General features: G+C 45.4%; 1 protein-coding gene across 2 annotated transcripts; it reads left to right on the top strand.

The window, feature by feature from the left end:
- The first annotated feature begins 6897 nt into the window (after positions 1–6897).
- Positions 6898–9172, top strand: LOC135367391 (uncharacterized). Of its 2 annotated transcripts, none has more exons than XM_064600648.1 (6): positions 6898–7155; positions 7357–7500; positions 7559–7603; positions 7770–8023; positions 8299–8461; positions 8743–9172. In XM_064600648.1, the coding sequence occupies exons 2-6, from the start codon at positions 7359–7361 to the stop codon at positions 8922–8924; spliced, it is 786 nt and encodes a 261-aa protein (XP_064456718.1). In that variant the 5' UTR covers positions 6898–7155; positions 7357–7358; the 3' UTR covers positions 8925–9172. The 2 variants fall into 2 exon arrangements, with proteins under 2 accessions (XP_064456718.1, XP_064456709.1); XM_064600639.1 differs by lacking the exon at positions 6898–7155 and adding an exon at positions 7229–7277.
- Positions 9173–17569: the final 8397 nt, after the last annotated feature.

The following is a 17569-nucleotide window of genomic DNA, read 5'->3' as shown; positions in this document are numbered from 1 at the left end:
AGACTTGTTGCCTCTTCTGTCCCGAAGAAGGAGGAGCTTCCCTCCGAAACGTCGACACTTCCCCATTTCCTAAATAATGTTTTAATTATGTAAAATACACCTTTGTTTGTATTCTATTAACACCTCAAATCCGTCGCTGTGTCCCCTTTCATTTCGCTCATATTTCACGTCGCGGCTGTTTAATTTATCATCTTCTGCAATTTATATATATATATGTATATATGTTTGTAACTCAAACGTCGCCATGCCAGTACTGGACAGATGTTTTGGCCTCGTTGGGCCTCATCAACAGTACACAGGCAGGCAACGTTTGAGTGGATGGCGTCAGAAGGTCAAGTAACACGTAATTCCTCCCGTCAGGGTGAGACAACTCACTCACTGAAAGCCCAGTGCAAAACCCAAACAACCACAGACGACCGGAAGATATCCTACGGACGTCCAGTATGGGACATACAGACGTCCACAGGAGATCCGTTTATGTCCGAAAGACGTTCGAAAGACATCCCTCGGACGATCCTACTCCCCGGGACGTACTGTAATAATCCTGCGGACGTCCAGTGGGACATTCCTAGGCTATTATTTGGTTATTTTACTGCCACCCCTCCGAGCATTGGCACAAGGGTTACATACTGCACTGGCAATGCCAGTGGGAATGCATATGAAGGCGGTATAGGGCCTTAATATGTATTACCAGTAGCGTTACCAACAATTTCACGTATATATGCAACATGTTCCCCAAGAACGAACTGCAGTTTAGGCCTCCTGGTATAAAAGCTGCATGCAACTAAGTCGGACATACAGCATGTAGAATAATATAGTAATGGTTTTATTTGGCGGATGTTAAACAAACATTTTCACTAGGTCACGCAGCTCTTATGCATGATGCGGCGATATGATTTATATAAAGACTACAGAGGTCTTCTAAGATCAGAGAGTCGAACCGAAACGTTTAACGGTCCGGTTCGGGTTTAGGTTCGGGTTTAGGTTCGGCGACAAGGGTTGGGATCCGCGTGCGTGCGTGCGTGTGTGTGTGTGTGTGTGTGTTACAGTGTTTGAAGAGGGCAGGAAGGCGTCAGTGGTATTTCAGGATTTTGAAAGAGTTTGTGCGACATGAAAGACAAGATTAGTAGCGGTTACAAGATTAGTAGCGGTTACAAGAAGAGTATCTGTCAACCAAGCCTGCTACCTTGGCCTAAGTCATTTAAGTAATTGAAATTATTCGTTACCAGTCAGGATCGCGAATACACGTTAATCAAATAACGACGCTTCATGGTATGTAGTTGGATTTGGAATGGTGCGATTGTGAGCTCGGGGACTTTATGTGTAAAGGGCACGTTATTGTGTCAGCACTGACCGCCGCCGTGGTCGGCGTTAGCATGAAGTGTGTGTGAAACAAAGACAAAGCAAGTGTAAACAGAGAGTTCGACTCATTTTAGACCCACTGGCGAGTTTTAGATACTGTGTCAGTATGGTCGTTTTTGCTTCTTTTATTTTAAATCCACAAAGAAAGCCAACTTGGCATGTTCTTTTCATTCTGACCAGCATGAGTGTGGCAGGTGCTTTACTTTCTAGTACCCTAGGCACTCGGCAAACTTAATGCTTTAAACGGAATGACAGTAACTTCACCTCCTGAGCAACCATCGTCCCGAATGACTGCGTTTTTTCAACACGCCCTGGGTTTCAACAAGCCAAGAGAGAACGACGCCACACAAGATTATAGTTGGTGAGGAGGTGAACTTACCGCCGTTCCGTTTCATTAAGTGTGGCTAGCGTGTAAGGGGCTTATGTAAGTTCACACGCGCACACGTTCGGAATTATGCTGCAGCGTTGTATACCCGAATACGTGCTAGAGCTGGGCTCAGGTAGTTTGCTTTCGCAATGCATTACGTGCAAGAGAACAGTAGAAGAAAAAGAAAAACAAACGAAGTGGAGAATATTTGAAAGACCGAAGTACGCACAGCCGACGACATATACGTCGGTTGGTTCGCGTATTGGTATTTATTTACAGGATGCCTGCGATACCGGTAGAGATGATCTCGAAGACATAGCGCTGTCAACGAAAAACTGAGAGGTTTTTGTTGCAAACGGACTTGAACGGATCTTGACGGATCTTGAAATGCAGCGCCAGGACACCCTGTGTATAGCTGACTCTGACTAGTATATTCCCAGGCAGCACCGAATCTTGGACCAATATTGGTTTGTCGTAGGAAGGACTGGTCCAATATTGGACCAACTTTGCCAATGCCCAGCCAGTAATGGTTTTAGCATGGAAATATTGGTCCAACATTGCCCATTACCAGCCTATGTTGGCTATAAACGGGCAATGTTGGCCCATGATTGTCAATAACGAGCCTATATTCGCTGGAAGCTGGGAACGGCGGCATCACATAGCCCCCATACAACTCACATTCGGCCAATATTGTTATTTGGTTGGCAATACAGAAAGAATGTTGCCCTTCAAGAATCCTTCCAGTTACAATATCGGAAGTAGACGGGCAATACATAACTGATATTCCAGATGAAATGCCAATATCAGCATTCGGTTGGAAATGTTTGCCGTATATTGGCACTGCAAATTGGCTGCATTTTTTAGGGGCACTGCTTTTTTTTTTTTTTTTGCATTTGTGCTCTGCAAATTGGCCAATGTATGAACGTTGATCACCTATAGAGAGCAGTTACGGGACGATGTTTTTAGTGAGACCTTGTTTTCTAGCTGTACGCAGACCTTTATTTCATCTCGAAGATACCCCCAGAGGACGTTTTGCTTGCATTCAATGAATTCCTACTGCAGTAACATTTTCCACGGTTGTAACAAGAAATAAATAATATCCCACCTTACTGCTGTCAAAATATTGTAGCAACAGAGATATTAGAACAAACGAGCAAACAATCCGCAAAGAATCGACAGAATTAAGCTCATTTGAGTTTATTACTTTTATATCATATCTATCTATCTGTGCGATTCAAACTCAGGGCTGTCTATGAAATCAATCAAACAAGTGTTGAAACTAACAAAGGAGTACACTTCGTCCTTTAAACGCGTACAGTGTGCTTTCCATTAAATTATGTTAGCTGTGAACCACAGGAAGTACTACATAGTCCTCCTCATATGGCAAACATATGTACTGCGCAGCTTTCAATAGTTCTTCCACAGTATAGAATTCTGAGGTTACTCTGCAGAACCTGTAAATGTCCATCTTGCCCGATCGGAGCGGTGTCGAAAAAAAATCTGTCCTCCCCGACAGCACTTTGACATCAGCATGGTTCCCCTCAACTTTCTGAACAACAATGAACTTTCTTTCAATGTAGTAGCAGTACCCTACCCGAACAGTGTACTTTCGTGCAGAAGACCGACTGCGCATGCCCTCAGACAGCCTTCTGCTGACTTGCGAGAGCGGTCTGTTGCCGGACCTAAGGAACCTTTTAAGTTTACCTAGGAAGCTCTCAAAAGGAAAGGCGCTGAAGCAGTCCAGCGCACCATGGACAGCGCTATCATCTGCCAGGTGGCAGAGAGAGTGAACGTTGTACACCATATTTACAGCACCGTAAATATCATGAAAGGCTTGCGTAAAGTTCTTCAGCAGGGCACCTGCGTAGGTGTTGTGCTGGTCATACATTTGTGGTGAGCACAAAACCCGTATTGCGACATGCAATTGCAGAAAATGTTCATACTGTTCTTTTGGAAGCAAATTCTTCAGTACAACAGGTCCCAGATACAACAGAAAGGTCCGGAACTCGGTGGCTTTCCAGCGCTCCAGTTCCGTGATCCCTCTGGGCTTCCGCTGAAACGTCGATGGAAAGGAATGCGAACACTGCACCAAGTGGCGTGTCAGCAAGTTACACAATGTGGAACCGATGCAGTGCGGACGGTTTCCACGAACCCATATCAACAGCATTTTGCGCATCACACCCAAGCATACGAGATGCATGTACTCTGCCGGGAAAAGATGAATTATGTCATGTTGAAGAGACAAAAACGGCGACACACCCAAGTGATGTTCTTGCTGCTGACATTCACGGAATGCTCTGTCAGTCCGTTTCGGTGCATTCACTTCTGGAAAGGTGACCCTTCTGTCAACGTACACTCCCCTCTGCACACACTTCTCACATCCGTAATAACCTGTATGTGATTTTATCCTCTTCAAAAGGCTTCTTGCTGGTGCATCGCAGATCACTGCGGTAAGCTGTACAGAAACGTTAATGCCTTTGTGCACGAACCCTTCGTCTTCTAGTTTGGTGAGCTCTGTTATGAAGGGTCGTAAAAATTCGTCTATGTTCTCAGGCTTGCCATTACCGCAGTGTAGGCTCACAATAAATGGTTCCGTGTTTGCATAGTTGGTAATTCTGCACAATATTGGCCAGAATGTTTTACTTGAACTCTTAAACAACGGTAATCCGTCAATATTTGCCTGCAGCTGTATAGAAGTGGGAATGTTGTGGACCAAGATTTCTCTCAGACCCTTTACAAGACCAAAATGTACAAAAGTTCCTTCCTCATTCACGTTTGCCTTTCTCTCGGTGTTCAGTATCGTCCGACTGTCCTTTGGGATGTCATGTCCGTGACGCCGAAAGATATCAATTAATGCATTGAACATAGCATGTGAGGGGTGGAACTCTGCATAAAAGTTTCGAAGGTCCTCGCAGAGGTCAATTCCTACAGATGGCCGTTGGTGCTCTGACGTTCGTGCATCGTCGATACTCGCGATTTCCTCTTCAGGATAACTCGACGGCCACAAATCCTCTGATTCTGCGTCAGAATGCAGATCTGAAGCACTTGAGTCGTCGGAAGCTGCCAGTTCCAAAGGTGAACACACGATGGGGCTCTCAAAATCTGCTTCGTCTCCTTGTCCCACGCGTGATACTGCAGTTCCGGAACAGCCCGCAGTATCAAGGGTCTCATCTTCTGCAGACTCGGTTGACAAGAGAGCATCCTGCACTTCTCGAACACTTGCCTCATAGAGAGCTCTTACGTTTCTGCTTCTTTTCCACTTGTTTGTTTCTGCTGGGTTCATTTCACAGTTTGCGAAGCACAAGCTACCCGAGTGGAGCTAAAAGCACGGCGACACACACGACGAAACACGCCACGCCATGAACGATACAAAAGGGCTCAATTCGAAACACCTGCACGTTTAGCAGTGCCGCCGGCCGAAACACCGTCTACCACTTCAATTGTTGTCACACATTTTCATTGAATGACGATTTCACGGCGGTAGACAACAGAGGAAACAGCAGGCCAGTGGGTGAACGATGGCACTGGTGATTGGTGGCTTGAATTGGAGACAATTGGAGACGTGCAGCTCGAAGACATAATTTGTGACAGGCAATGATTTCAAATATTATAAAACATATTTTAAATAAGTATCTACAGACAGGATGTGTAACCAGCCGCAAATAAGTAACATGAGTGATCTACAATACAGCCGCTCCCGTTACTGTACAGTAGCGCCACGCCACTTCGTCGTCGTCGATCTCAGCGATGTACCTCTCGACCTCGCGACCCTCGATGACAGCCCTTTGCTTCCGCCTGGATGACGGAGCACGTTGCCGTTGTCAGTTGTCGATGATTTGGAGCTACGCAGTTGCAAGAATTTGCAGGTACGTAATTATCACTCACTACCATATCGCGAAGCAGCAGCGGATGTTCTATATTTCCTTGCAAGTTATTAGTTTGTCTCCTCGAGAAATCTCTTCTCGCGGCACATTTTAGCGTCAGGGCTTTGCCACGACAAACGCCTGAAACTGCAGAGCTCAGAATTTACACGAAATGTTCTCTCCTTTTGTGTGTGTGTGGGGGAGGGGGGTTATGCTACCTTGCGAGTGAATAAATGAAGCTATAGCATTTAGGGTGCCCGAAGGGGCAGACTTGTTTTCGAAAGTTTTGTGGTGAGAGAGCGGGAACGCGAGCACAATCCGAAACTTTAGGTTTAGGGCGGCGCAACGGGTTCTACTACCCTGAGGCTATGAGCTTTTACGAATGTTTTCGTCGTTCACATAGTAACTCAGAGTAGGTATATTACATTGATTTAATAAGCTCAGCCTACGCCTTCCGATCGAACTGCAATCATTGCGTGTCACCCCGCCATACGTACTACGCGTACAGATAATCCGAAGCAGATGCAAGAAGTGCTAATTCTTTTCATACGAGAATTTGGTGAAACGCTCAACACACACTTGTGACTGCCGAACGTTCTCGCGGAACGAACTCAAGTGGTTCGACCACTTGTGTGCATAATGGTGTGCTGATACGAGTTGAATGCTCAATCTAGAACTATATGGGTGTTGTTTTCACGCAGTGGATTGGACTGAATCAGCCTGTGGTTGGTTATACATGATGTCAAGATTTGTCGTGGTGGAGTTTCCTGCAGAAAATAGGGTGGCTATTGTCCCTGACACATGGCTTCTGAACTCTGGCAAGCTTTGTTCATGGCCGCCAAAATCCTGGTCTGATGGCAAAATAACTGCTGCTGTGAAGACGAAGAAACCACCTGAAAGCGGATGGTGTATCGTGCCATCACGGCGTTTATCTAAATGCGGTATGCTACTATGTCGTCATCCTACCTTGCTGCGTGTGAATTTTTCGTTTGACATTGCATTGCATTGTAGGCAAAAGTACTGACCATTACGATCATCACTGCAATGTTGTGGCATACCTTAGTTAGAGACTTTAGAGAGACTTTAAATTTACCAGCTGCGTTTATGTAAAGTCTATCCTGGGCCACTCAGAGAAAATTTGTTTTCTTTTATTGCAGCCACTTACAAGCAGGCCTTGCGACGCCAAGAGCGATGCCAGTATACGTCCCACTGTGATTCTACCAGTAATGACACTGACTCAGAAAATGGTGATGATTTATATATTAGTAAGACTTTCATAAGGCATTAATATGACTTTCCATGGAGTTCATATGAACAAGTGTGTGCTACCTTCTGGTGGGAGGGGGTTGCGGGAAGGGAGTGGTTGAGGTTAACCTTCTCAAGTAGTGGCTGCGTGTGCCCAAGTTGTGTCGCTTCATCCACATACCTTCTGCAGGTGCTCAGAGGACTTCCGCCACCAATTCATCATCAGCCCTTCCTGTGCCACCAAAGGGGAAGTTACCAGCACCACGGACACCTTTGCAGACAGTGAACCACAATGCCAAGAAATGTAGGTTTACAAAGGTGTTTATGATTGTATGCGATTCATGTTGCACTCTGTATAGCCACAGTAACAGCTGCTGACATCATGGATATGGATGTGTCAGATAACGAAACTCAGCAATGTGCAGAGACGGAGGAAATGAGTAGGCCACTTTTGATTGTGCAGAACTTTTGCTGCTTCGTTACTTGCTGTGCTTTACTGATATGAGATCCCAACTGTAGGCATGCCCTCTGAACCATCCTTGACTCCGAATCAGAAGAGGCGTCCTACTGCTGCACGGGACTTTGCATCCAAACCGCTGTCGACTCCAAGTCACCAAGAAAAACATCCTTCCAATGGTGTTCTTGAACTGAGTCCACATGAATGTAAGGCGAAAGTACGGAGGCCCAACAGATATTTAAATGGTTATAGCATTTCTTGCAGCTGACGGGAGGAAGACACCGCCAGTAACATTGGAGGCACTCGCCCGTGAGTTGAGTGGTAGCCACAGAGACTTAAAGGAGACCACGCAACCAGTATTCTCATCAGCTTCATCACAAATTTTTGAATTGTTGTGGTCAGAGAGTCCTTGAAATTATAAAAAAAATATGAAATTTCCTGTTCCCAGCTAACAGTTCTCCCTTTCCATTTGTAGCTCTCGATCGTCACATCTTGAAATGTTTTGCGGAGGCCAAACAGCAGAACAGAGAAATGTTGAGCACTCTGCAGGACATAAAGCAAGCTCAGCTTGATGTTTTCCACCGCCTTTCACAACTCCAGAGCCAAAGTACTGCAGACCTAGTTGAGGATACGTTTGACGTCGACGACCTACGCCTCCCGCTAAGGACAATGGAGGCATTCAGAGCAGCTGAGAAGCAGCTTGAAGACAAATGTGCGCGTCAAACACTGGTATGCCATTACTTTTGTCAGCGTGAAGCCTAGGCACACCTTTAAATATGCCTTATTATAAATGATTATTATAGATGTGATACATGTGTGACATCATGCTCTTATTTGCCACGATGTGTACTTTCAGTGTTTTACAGGCATATTCTGGTGTCTTGCCATCTGTCAAGCGTATCAGTGCCATATCATTCATAAAAGCATGGTGCTTGCAAAAGTGCATAATATAAAAGGATGTATTTTGTGTGGCTCTACAGCACTGCGAAAATTTGTTTTTGCAGAAAGGGTATCTCAGTGCCTTTGGAGGTGCCACCCTTGAGGGCACAACACGAGTAATCATGTCACGAGTGATGACTCCTGCCCTGCAGGTCCTCTTTAACATGAAGGGAAGGAAAGGCTCAAAACTGCCCTTTGAGGGCACAAACATGTGCTCAGTTGTCGTCGGTAAGCAAAACATTTAAATAAATTATGCCATGTAGTATATGAAAGACTCAGTTTCTAGGCTGCTTGAAAGGGATGACCATAGCCAAATGAGCGCTTCCTGCCAGCATCTCTTAACTTCACATATGTGGATCGCGCGCCTCAGTGATGTCAGCATATTTGACATTGTGTATATAGTTCTCAATTTCTGCAAACAAGCTAGCTGTAGAGCACATGGAGTTTACTGCCCTCGATGTTTCGTATTCTCATACTTCACCTTTCGCATGCATTACAATTCTCTATAGGTGCAATCGAAGGACGTTCCTCCAACGACAGAGTTGCCATTGAGCACGCTGTGGGGCGATACCTTGCGGGAGCCAAAGACCGTGATGGAGGACGCCGGGCCAGGCTGGAAGCTCCAGCAGCTGCAACGAGTGTGCCTGCAATGCCACCACCGCTCACCCACTGCACTTCACCGCGTACTTAACATAATCCATTTCGCACTATTACATTCCATCACGTAGTTAACTGCCTTTCGTATTTTGGCATATATGTACTCTGCAATGCTATAGCGAACAGTGAGGGCAACACTATTGCATTCCACGTATATAGGTCACTATGTTGAATTCATTAACATTGTTGCACTTTTCTATTAGTTTGCATTTTCAATTTCTAAATGGTCTGGAAGGACCAGCACTGTTGCTGAATAAAGTGTTCATCGAAGCAGACCCTTTCGTGTCCGTGGCTGTTGTTAACACACAAACTACCATGCTCAGCACACAACCGTCACACAGCATGTTTCGAGGTAGTGTCTCAGTGGTTCAGTATTAAAATTCATTTAAAAATAATGAAAATGGCAAAAGGGGTTAAAATTGGCAATATGGGAAGTGCACTGGCAATATGGGAAACCAATGTTGGCATGCCAATATTGGACCAATATTGGGCCGGGTTGCATTTGTAAAATTGGGCCAATATTGGCATCACTAATTGCCAATATTGGTCCAATGTGGGTCCAATATTGGCGTGCTGCCTGGGTTATTATAATGTGTCACTTAATGACTACTACCCAAAACTGTCCCTAATTTCCTGTTGACCTTTAAATCTTATATATATTTATGTGCATGTCTTAGACGTTAGTAGTCCTAGACGATCTCTACGAAGCTAATAAATGAAGAAAAAATACGAAAAATAGTTTTTGTGTTCATGCACAACATCCAAAGTTTCGCACTTAATTCCGTGTGAACCGTTATTTGAACCGGAAACCGGTATTTTTTTACCGGTTTAGTCCCGGTTCAGCTCCACGATGGCGTCGACTCTTCCGGTTCGGTTCAGTTCCGGTTCGGTCAAAAATAACGGCTAATAACGGTTTTCGGTTCGGGTTCGGTTCGACTCTCTGTCTAAGATTAATTCACATAATATGCTTATGTAAAAGTACAAAAGAATAACTGCTAATAAGGCATAAATTGGTATAGAGAATGCTGTGACTAGAATTATGGGACATTTTCACCAGGCAGAGCAGCTCTTATGCATCATGTGGCAAAATATCACAATGACTATATATTACATGACTTATATGGTTAAGGAAACTTTAAAAGATTGGAACGTTTAGCAACATAACAACAGACTGAAGGAACACTGTTGTAGTACACTAACTGGCAACAGTTACTAAGCGTACGACAGTAATGCATTGACTAAAGTTGGTAGCACACATTTTCACAAGGTCAAGCAGCTCTCATGCATCATGTGCAGAATATCACAGTGACTATTATGGACCTAGCTATGACTACTATGACAACGACTACTATGATGTACATGAATAGTGTACATAATATAACAGAAACAATAGACTAAAGGAGATTGTGCTATAATGTGCTGAAAAATAAGGGTACGAAGGTATCGAGAATGATATGACGAGAGTTGTAGCCATAACACTCATTGCAGAATATCACAGCCACTATAATATGATGTCTATGATGGCCACAAAGGGATCTATGGAATAATGGAAAATTTACATACTATTATAACGACTGTAACGATGGTGTTAATAAGGGTACCATCGTATATACAGTGCTTTGACTAGGGTTATAGCCGTAATGAACAACTGACATCATAAACGGTAACAAAGCTCCGCTATGAAAATGACTGGTATGAAGAACTAACATAATATAATGTAAATGTTATAATATAAAATGTTACGAAATGTAATAACTATACGAAGTGTCAAAAAATGGCATAGAACGTTCTTCAGCTCGATCTAATTGCCACACAGGAAATTAACTGAAGCGTGCCTAACATCTCTGATCCTCTGGACATCGGAACATATCTGAAGGTAAATAAGGCTGATCCCATATTTTCACCGCCGTACTAATGAGGGCCGACACAGTAGGTGGGATATTCTGTGTACAACAAGGTTAGTAAAGTACAGGGTGAATTTAGCAAAAGTTACACATGTCGATCAAGTCGTAAAAACACAAGATAACGTCTCTGGCGCTTCAAACTTTGCAGACCGATAGTCATTCGCCCGAAGTTTTACCGTTATTATTATTATTATTCTTTTCCAGATGCCATCACTTAAGTTAGAAGCAAAGCAAGTCCTCACCCCATGCACTTCTTATCGCCTATACTGCCCGCAAACTACCATTTTTTCCTCTGTCTGCTTCACGTTCATATCACCACGTATAGGTGACGCAGCTTGGAGACGAAGCAAAATCAGTACCTATGGAACAACCAGTAACCGGATGGACCAGAAGCAGGGTTTCGAAGCAGCACCACCTATACATGGTGATGTGAACGTAAAGCAGAGAGAGGAAAACATGGCAGCTTTCGGGCGGTATAGGCCATTGGAAATAAATGGGGTGGCAATTTGCTTGGTTCCTAACTTTTTTTCTACGAAATAAAAGGTTTGAAAAAAAAAAAAAGATTGGATAAAACTTGAGATAAATGACTAAGTGTGCAAAGTTTGAAGCGCCAGAGACGTCACCTTCTATTTTTTCGAAATGATCGAAATGTGTTACCTTTGCTAAGTTCACCCTGTACTTTACTAACCTTGTTGATAACTTGGCACAACGAGAGCAAAAAGTCCAAACGCCCTTATGTAATCGTCCTAGACGATGTGTGAAAGTACACAGCAAAGGTGAGCTGCCCTGTCTCCCTTAAGGTGATACAGCGTACCACACAGAACTGAAGCACACTAAATTAAATGAATGAGATCATGTAGAAATGTCCTCTGAACGTGATGCTAGCTTCTCCCGTGCTGTCATCCTCTCTTTTGCATGGCGCAGCCATGACTTCACGGCACTTTCCACTTCACTCATAGATGCTGACGTAAACGCTTTGTTCATTCTGAGGGCGTCTGAAATATTGCGGGTCATATTGTATATGGCTTGCCACTGTGATACATTGGTCACACTGACCGAGAATAACACGTGTGAAGTTCAATTATGGTGAGCTAGAATGACTGGTGTGCTTACCGGCCTATCCAATGCATGGGAGCGCTTGGTCACGGCCTTGGCACTCGACCACGTGCGATTGTTTACATGGATGCGCTGAAGCTCGCTGCGCGCCTTGCGGACGGATTTTTGTGGGGATCCGAGGTACTCTTCTGTTTCGTATCACGTGCCCTTTCCGTGTAATGCAGAGGATCGCACCGCGCCGGCCGAGAAACGGAACAGTGTCTATGGGTGGTTTATCAAGAGCATCACGAGCTCAGTGCAAGGTCGTTGCTTGCTGAGGTTATCTCTCACTCTCTGGCAATTGATAATTTGTTGCTTACAACAATGATCATACGCGATGCAACAGTGGTCGGTCTGTGCATATCGCCGTATTCTCGCTCAGACTTGAGGGATATTTGCGCTTCTGGGAACCCTTCGGGTAGGATTGGCAATGCGTTGGACGTCGCTCGCAGCGCGTGCACAATCTATAAGCAACTTGTACAACTTGTACCCGCCGAAAAGCTGATAGCCTCCTCAGCCGGAATCGAATCCACAACCTGACCCCAAGCAACTGAGGGTTGTAGTAAGGGGGGCCTCCACAAATCACTGATTGTAAAATACGCGTACAGTTGGTTAGACGAAGTGCAATGGCTATTCCTTGCAATCTAACTGTGCTTGTTTTCTCGCATTCGAAATCGGCTATCGCATAAGGACCGCGTCCAGGCGCAAGCATGCAAGGATTGTGTATCGAAGGCAAGGAAAGGGCCGTTACAGGACCTCACAGTATTACCCGAGACAGCACGGTTTTAATAGAGAAAGCAGCAGCAACAAATCGTATATTTTCTCATTTCACACAGTTTTCAGAAACCGTTTCTCGCAGCGATTCACAGGTTAGAGCGCAGGAGTCGGACTCGTGCTTAGTGCAAGAATTAAGGGTTTGTGATGCGTATTCTTTCGCGTTTTATTAGGCCGGTAAGTGGCCGAAATAAGTAGGACGGCGCACCAAGTGTGCGGATAAACAGTTTTCCACGGTTTAATCACGGATCAGATAAACCCTCGTCGCTTCGGACACTGACCGGGTGACAAACGTAGGACCGCGCAATGCTTTACAGACGATTGCCTCATCAAATACCTACTACACCGCAATGTATTTGATGCGATATAAATTACATCTAAGCATGCGACATTATCTTCACTTGTTATCCCTTAACGATAAGCAACCCGACGTTTCGTTGCTTTTCTACTCATCGTGTTCTGAACATAGGTCGGCGAATTCATTCATGATGGCCTTCACCGACTTCATTCACCATCACCTCATAGAGAATGATGTGATGTTGAATGAAGGGCATGATGTGATGTGAAGTTGAAGTTGAAGTTGAATGAGCGGCATGATGTGAAGTGAAGTTGAAGTTGAAGTTGAATGAAGGGCTATGATGTGATGTGAAGTTGAATGAAGTCCGCGTGATGGGTTTTGAAGTTGAAGTCCGCGTGATGGGTTTTGAAGTTGAAGTCCGCGTGATGGGATTTGAAGTTGAAGTCCGCGTGATGGGATTTGAAGTTGAAGTCCGCGTGATGGGTTTTGAAGTTGAAGTCCGCGTGATGGGTTTTGAAGTTGAAGTCAGTGTGGTGGGATTTGAAGTTGAAGTCAGCGTGATTGGTTTTGAAGTTGAAGTCAGCGTGTGTGGGTTTGGAAGTCGAAGTCCGTGTGTTGGGTTTTGAAGTCAGCGCGATGGTTTTTACGGGGAAGTCAGCGGGATGGGTTTTGAAGCTGAAGTCTGCGCGATAGATTTTGAAGATGACGGATAGGTTTCGAAGTCCTCATAATAGGTTTTGAAGCCGACAATGTTTAGTCGATGTCTGACCTTCACGTGTCGTGACAGTTACTTGTGCGAACGCGTGCGGAGTGAATGACAAATGTGTATTGGAGTGCACCGAGCGAACATAAACGCTTCGCGTTTCGTGTCTGGTGTGGGCGCATGGGCGTGACACTGCAGATGCCTGGCAGACTTGTTGTGTACCGGCGGTCGCAGGGAGGGAAAGTGTTTGGAACGCGTTACTCTCTGGCGTAGTGGGGCGCGGAGGGCAATGTCATGTAGCCGGGGACAATTGTATGTTGCGAATGTGAGCGGTAGATTAGATCGAGATGCGATTTGGCGTTCTGCTGTCGCGCGGTCTGCACGTTGCGGTTGCTCTGTTTGACTCATTTGCTCGCCTACAGCTATAATGTGCGTATATATGTATATTGGATGGGTTTGGATTTGAGCCTCCGCCTTCGGTCGCGTACGCGCGTTTTACTAGGCGACAGTAGATTGCTGTCGTGCTGATCAAGTCTTCTTAGATTGCTTATTATTCCTTTGTGTGATTGGGATCCAAATAGGACAAGATCGGGCTGGCATTGTTTTTGTGGACGTCTTTTGTTTTAAATGTAATACACAGAGGTCACTATAGGTCTCTTATTTATCTGAGGTGCATATGTCATGTTTTGGGGAATTATGTGTTCGGCATGCATGTAGCATCCATCGGACACGAGTGTTCCATCAGAGCACGCAGCTGATATTTCTTAGATATTCATCGCCAATAAAGTACATTTAAGCAGAGGCGGGGAAGCTAATTATCACCCAAAAGTTGCTAGTTACGAGTTACGTCATTAAGCTAAATATGTAATGAAGTTACAACCTTCAAGTTATCAAAATGAAATTAAGTGAGAAATGAAAGTTCTTGCTACTATGCCGAAATTAAGTTGGGAGCGGAGTTCCGAATATACCTTGTCAATTGGGCACAAAGTGGGAATTGGAATTCCAAGTTCTGTGAGTTCCCATTTTCCGCGCACATTTCATAGAACCTTGCCAGTGGCCTTATCACCTTCCCCGTAACAAAATGCACTCCACGCACTTCAAACGAACGCTCTGGTGCGACCTAACTCTGAAGCACGTCGGAATATTGTTTGCGTACATCCAGTACATCGCGCTGCAACAATGCGGAGAAGACAGGCTGCTGGCGCCGCGCACGTGCAAGAGGCGGGGTCACTGTCGTCGGATTTTTCAGCAGCAAAATAAAAAGAAAGGAGCCCGCGTTGTGCGTTCTGGCTGCTTCGACGAGAAGCGAAATAGAAATTTCTAACTTCGCTCATGATACTTTTGCGAAGTTACCTCAAAAAGTGACTAACACTACACTAAAGTGATTATGATGAGAGGTTGTTTCAAATATCAAATAAAAACAGGTAAGAGTGGGAATTGTTGTAAACTGTGTCGACACATATTTATTTAGAGATTGTGAGGAAGGAAAAGAAACTGTTTCACGGACTGTAAGTTGGTGGTCTTCCGAGCTCCTTGCAGTCTTCACTTCAATTTCCGCCTCACATTCTGTATATATTACATGTGTCCAAACGACTCGGTCGTTAAGAATTCACTTAGGGTTCGTCCGTATATACCCTCCTCGGAGGAAGAAGAATACAATGGGTTACACTTCTCCGAGGAGAGATTCTCAGTTTTTGGTGTCAGTGATTTATCAAGACCATGATACATCCCTGTGACACCCCCTGCAAAAAAGGGGGCTTGCCGTTTCAACTGTAATGACATGTCGGTAATTATACGTGTAAAGCTGTTATCACGTAGCTGTAATAATGACCACGCCCCCTGCTTGGGATTCCGGATAAACCACTGCAGTGGTGTATTGCCTGAAAGAATTAGAGTAAAAACATATGTCCAGCGAAGGTGATTACAGGTCGCTGAATTCGTTCATGACGGCTATTTCCAGTGTCAGTAAGCATCATGTCACAAGACCTCATGTAATACTGAGTGGCAGGCCACGATGTATTCCGATGCCGAAGCTAATAGCCGAAGATACCCCCGCGTCACGAGTGAAAAATGGCACGGCGGAAAAGCCGGACGTACGAAGCCACATGATCGTGCAATGTACCGACAGACACGGCGATCGTACGAAGTCCTATGAACGTTCAATGTTCCGGCAGGCAGGGATGTCGTACGGAGCCACATGAACCTGCAATGTGCTATGCGCTCACTTAGCTGTCAACAACGGGCGCAACATTCTGCAACAACCCTACCGCATAAGCAACATACCTCCCGCCGCCGTTCACATGCGACAGCGGAGGTCAAACGCTGCATCGCTCCCTTTCCTCCTTTCTTGGTGCACCCTGCTTCCAAGCCCAACCCAGAGCAAGGCGACCGCACCCTCCAAACAGCATACCCCTCCTCCGCTTACGCTTTCGCCCCCACTACCAGGAAATCCACGCTAACAGGGGCGAGGAAGACGCCAACGTCGTAATCCTCCAGCAGCGAGCAGCCCGGCTCACCAACGTAGGCCTTCGTTGGTATTCAACTTCAAAACCCCATCAGCGGTCACCCGAAGCCACATGAACGCGCAATGTGCTATGCGCTAACTCAACAACGGGCGCAATATTGTGCAACAACCCTACCGCGCAAGCAATACACCTTCCGCTGTTCGCATGCGACAGCGGAGGTCAAACGTGGCATCCCTCCCTTTCCTCCTTCATTGGTAAACCCTGCTTCCAAGTCCAACCGAGTGCAGGCTGACCGCGCCCTCCAAACAGCATACCCCTCCTTCGTTTACGCTTTTGCTGCCACTACCAGGAAACCCTGCAAACACAGGCGAGCAGGACGCTAGCGTCGTAATCCTGCAGCCGGGCACACCCCACGTAGGCCTTTGTTGGAGTTCAACTTCAAAAACCTCATCACCGACTTCAGCACCCATCATAGGAATTCAACTTCAAAACCCCATCACAAACTTCAACTTCAAAATCCATCACCGACTTCAGAACCCATCATAGGAATTCAACTTCAAAACTGCGATGGGATCTGAAGTTGAATTCTGATGATGGGTTCTGAAGTTGAATGATGGGTTATGATGTGATGGATTCTGAAGTTGAAGTTGAATGATGTGATGTGACGTCATGGGTTCTGAAGTTGAAGTTGAATGATGGGTTATGATGTGATGAATTCTGAAGTTGAAGTTGAATGAGGGGTTATGAAGTGATGAATTCTGAGGTTGAACTTGAGTTACGGGCTCGTGATGTGATGGCTTATGACCGTGATGTGATGTGATGGGCTTTGCGGAAAACTGACCATGATGTGATGTTGAATGAATTCTTAGCAAAATGCCGACCTATGGTTCTGAACCCCTTAGCTGGTGTACGTACAAGTGGAAAGAACTTCGGCGATAATGTGTCTACTGTTCACAATCACATCATACTGCTTGTTGCTCGCTGTTTGCAAGAAATGAGACTCTATGCAAGAACCGAAGGAAGTGTGTTTGGGGAACTGTCACGAAAATGTGGTCGGGTTCGTCACCAACTCCGAGGGGACGGCCTATTAGGGACAGACCACTCCGCTCTTAGTTTAAGTTTCCCGGGCAGTGACGCCACATCGTGCAGGTAATTTGGACCTCGGCAAGAAGGAAATTGGGAGACTAGCAAAGAGTCGACATTTGCAACATTTTACTGAGAAATGCAACAAATGCTAGCAACGATATCAGTGCAACAGTACTGGTGTGGTACATATCTGTCGGACTCCTGCGAAGGCGGGTGCTGGGTGCGTCTAGTGGAATGCTCGACGATGATGGGTCACGACACTCTTGCGCTGGTGGTTTCTTTGATGTCTGGAAAGTCCACAACCGCACACGGCTCCCTTGCGATGTTCTCACTCAGTCCATCGCATCGCAGAGT

The sequence above is a fragment of the Ornithodoros turicata genome, chromosome 1 (assembly GCF_037126465.1).
Source record: "Ornithodoros turicata isolate Travis chromosome 1, ASM3712646v1, whole genome shotgun sequence".
NCBI lineage: Eukaryota > Metazoa > Arthropoda > Arachnida > Ixodida > Argasidae > Ornithodoros > Ornithodoros turicata.
The sequence above is the reverse complement of the archived record's forward strand: the minus strand, read 5'-3'. Positions and strand labels throughout refer to the sequence as shown.

What these genes read in the sequence shown, in the direction of transcription:
- LOC135367391 (XM_064600639.1), top strand. An exon ending in TGAACTGAGTCCACATGAAT is followed by an intron (nt 7,501 to 7,558) that starts GTAAGGCGAAAG and finishes CATTTCTTGCAG; the next exon opens with CTGACGGGAGGAAGACACCG. An exon ending in AATGTGCGCGTCAAACACTG is followed by an intron (nt 8,024 to 8,298) that starts GTATGCCATTAC and finishes TTGTTTTTGCAG; the next exon opens with AAAGGGTATCTCAGTGCCTT.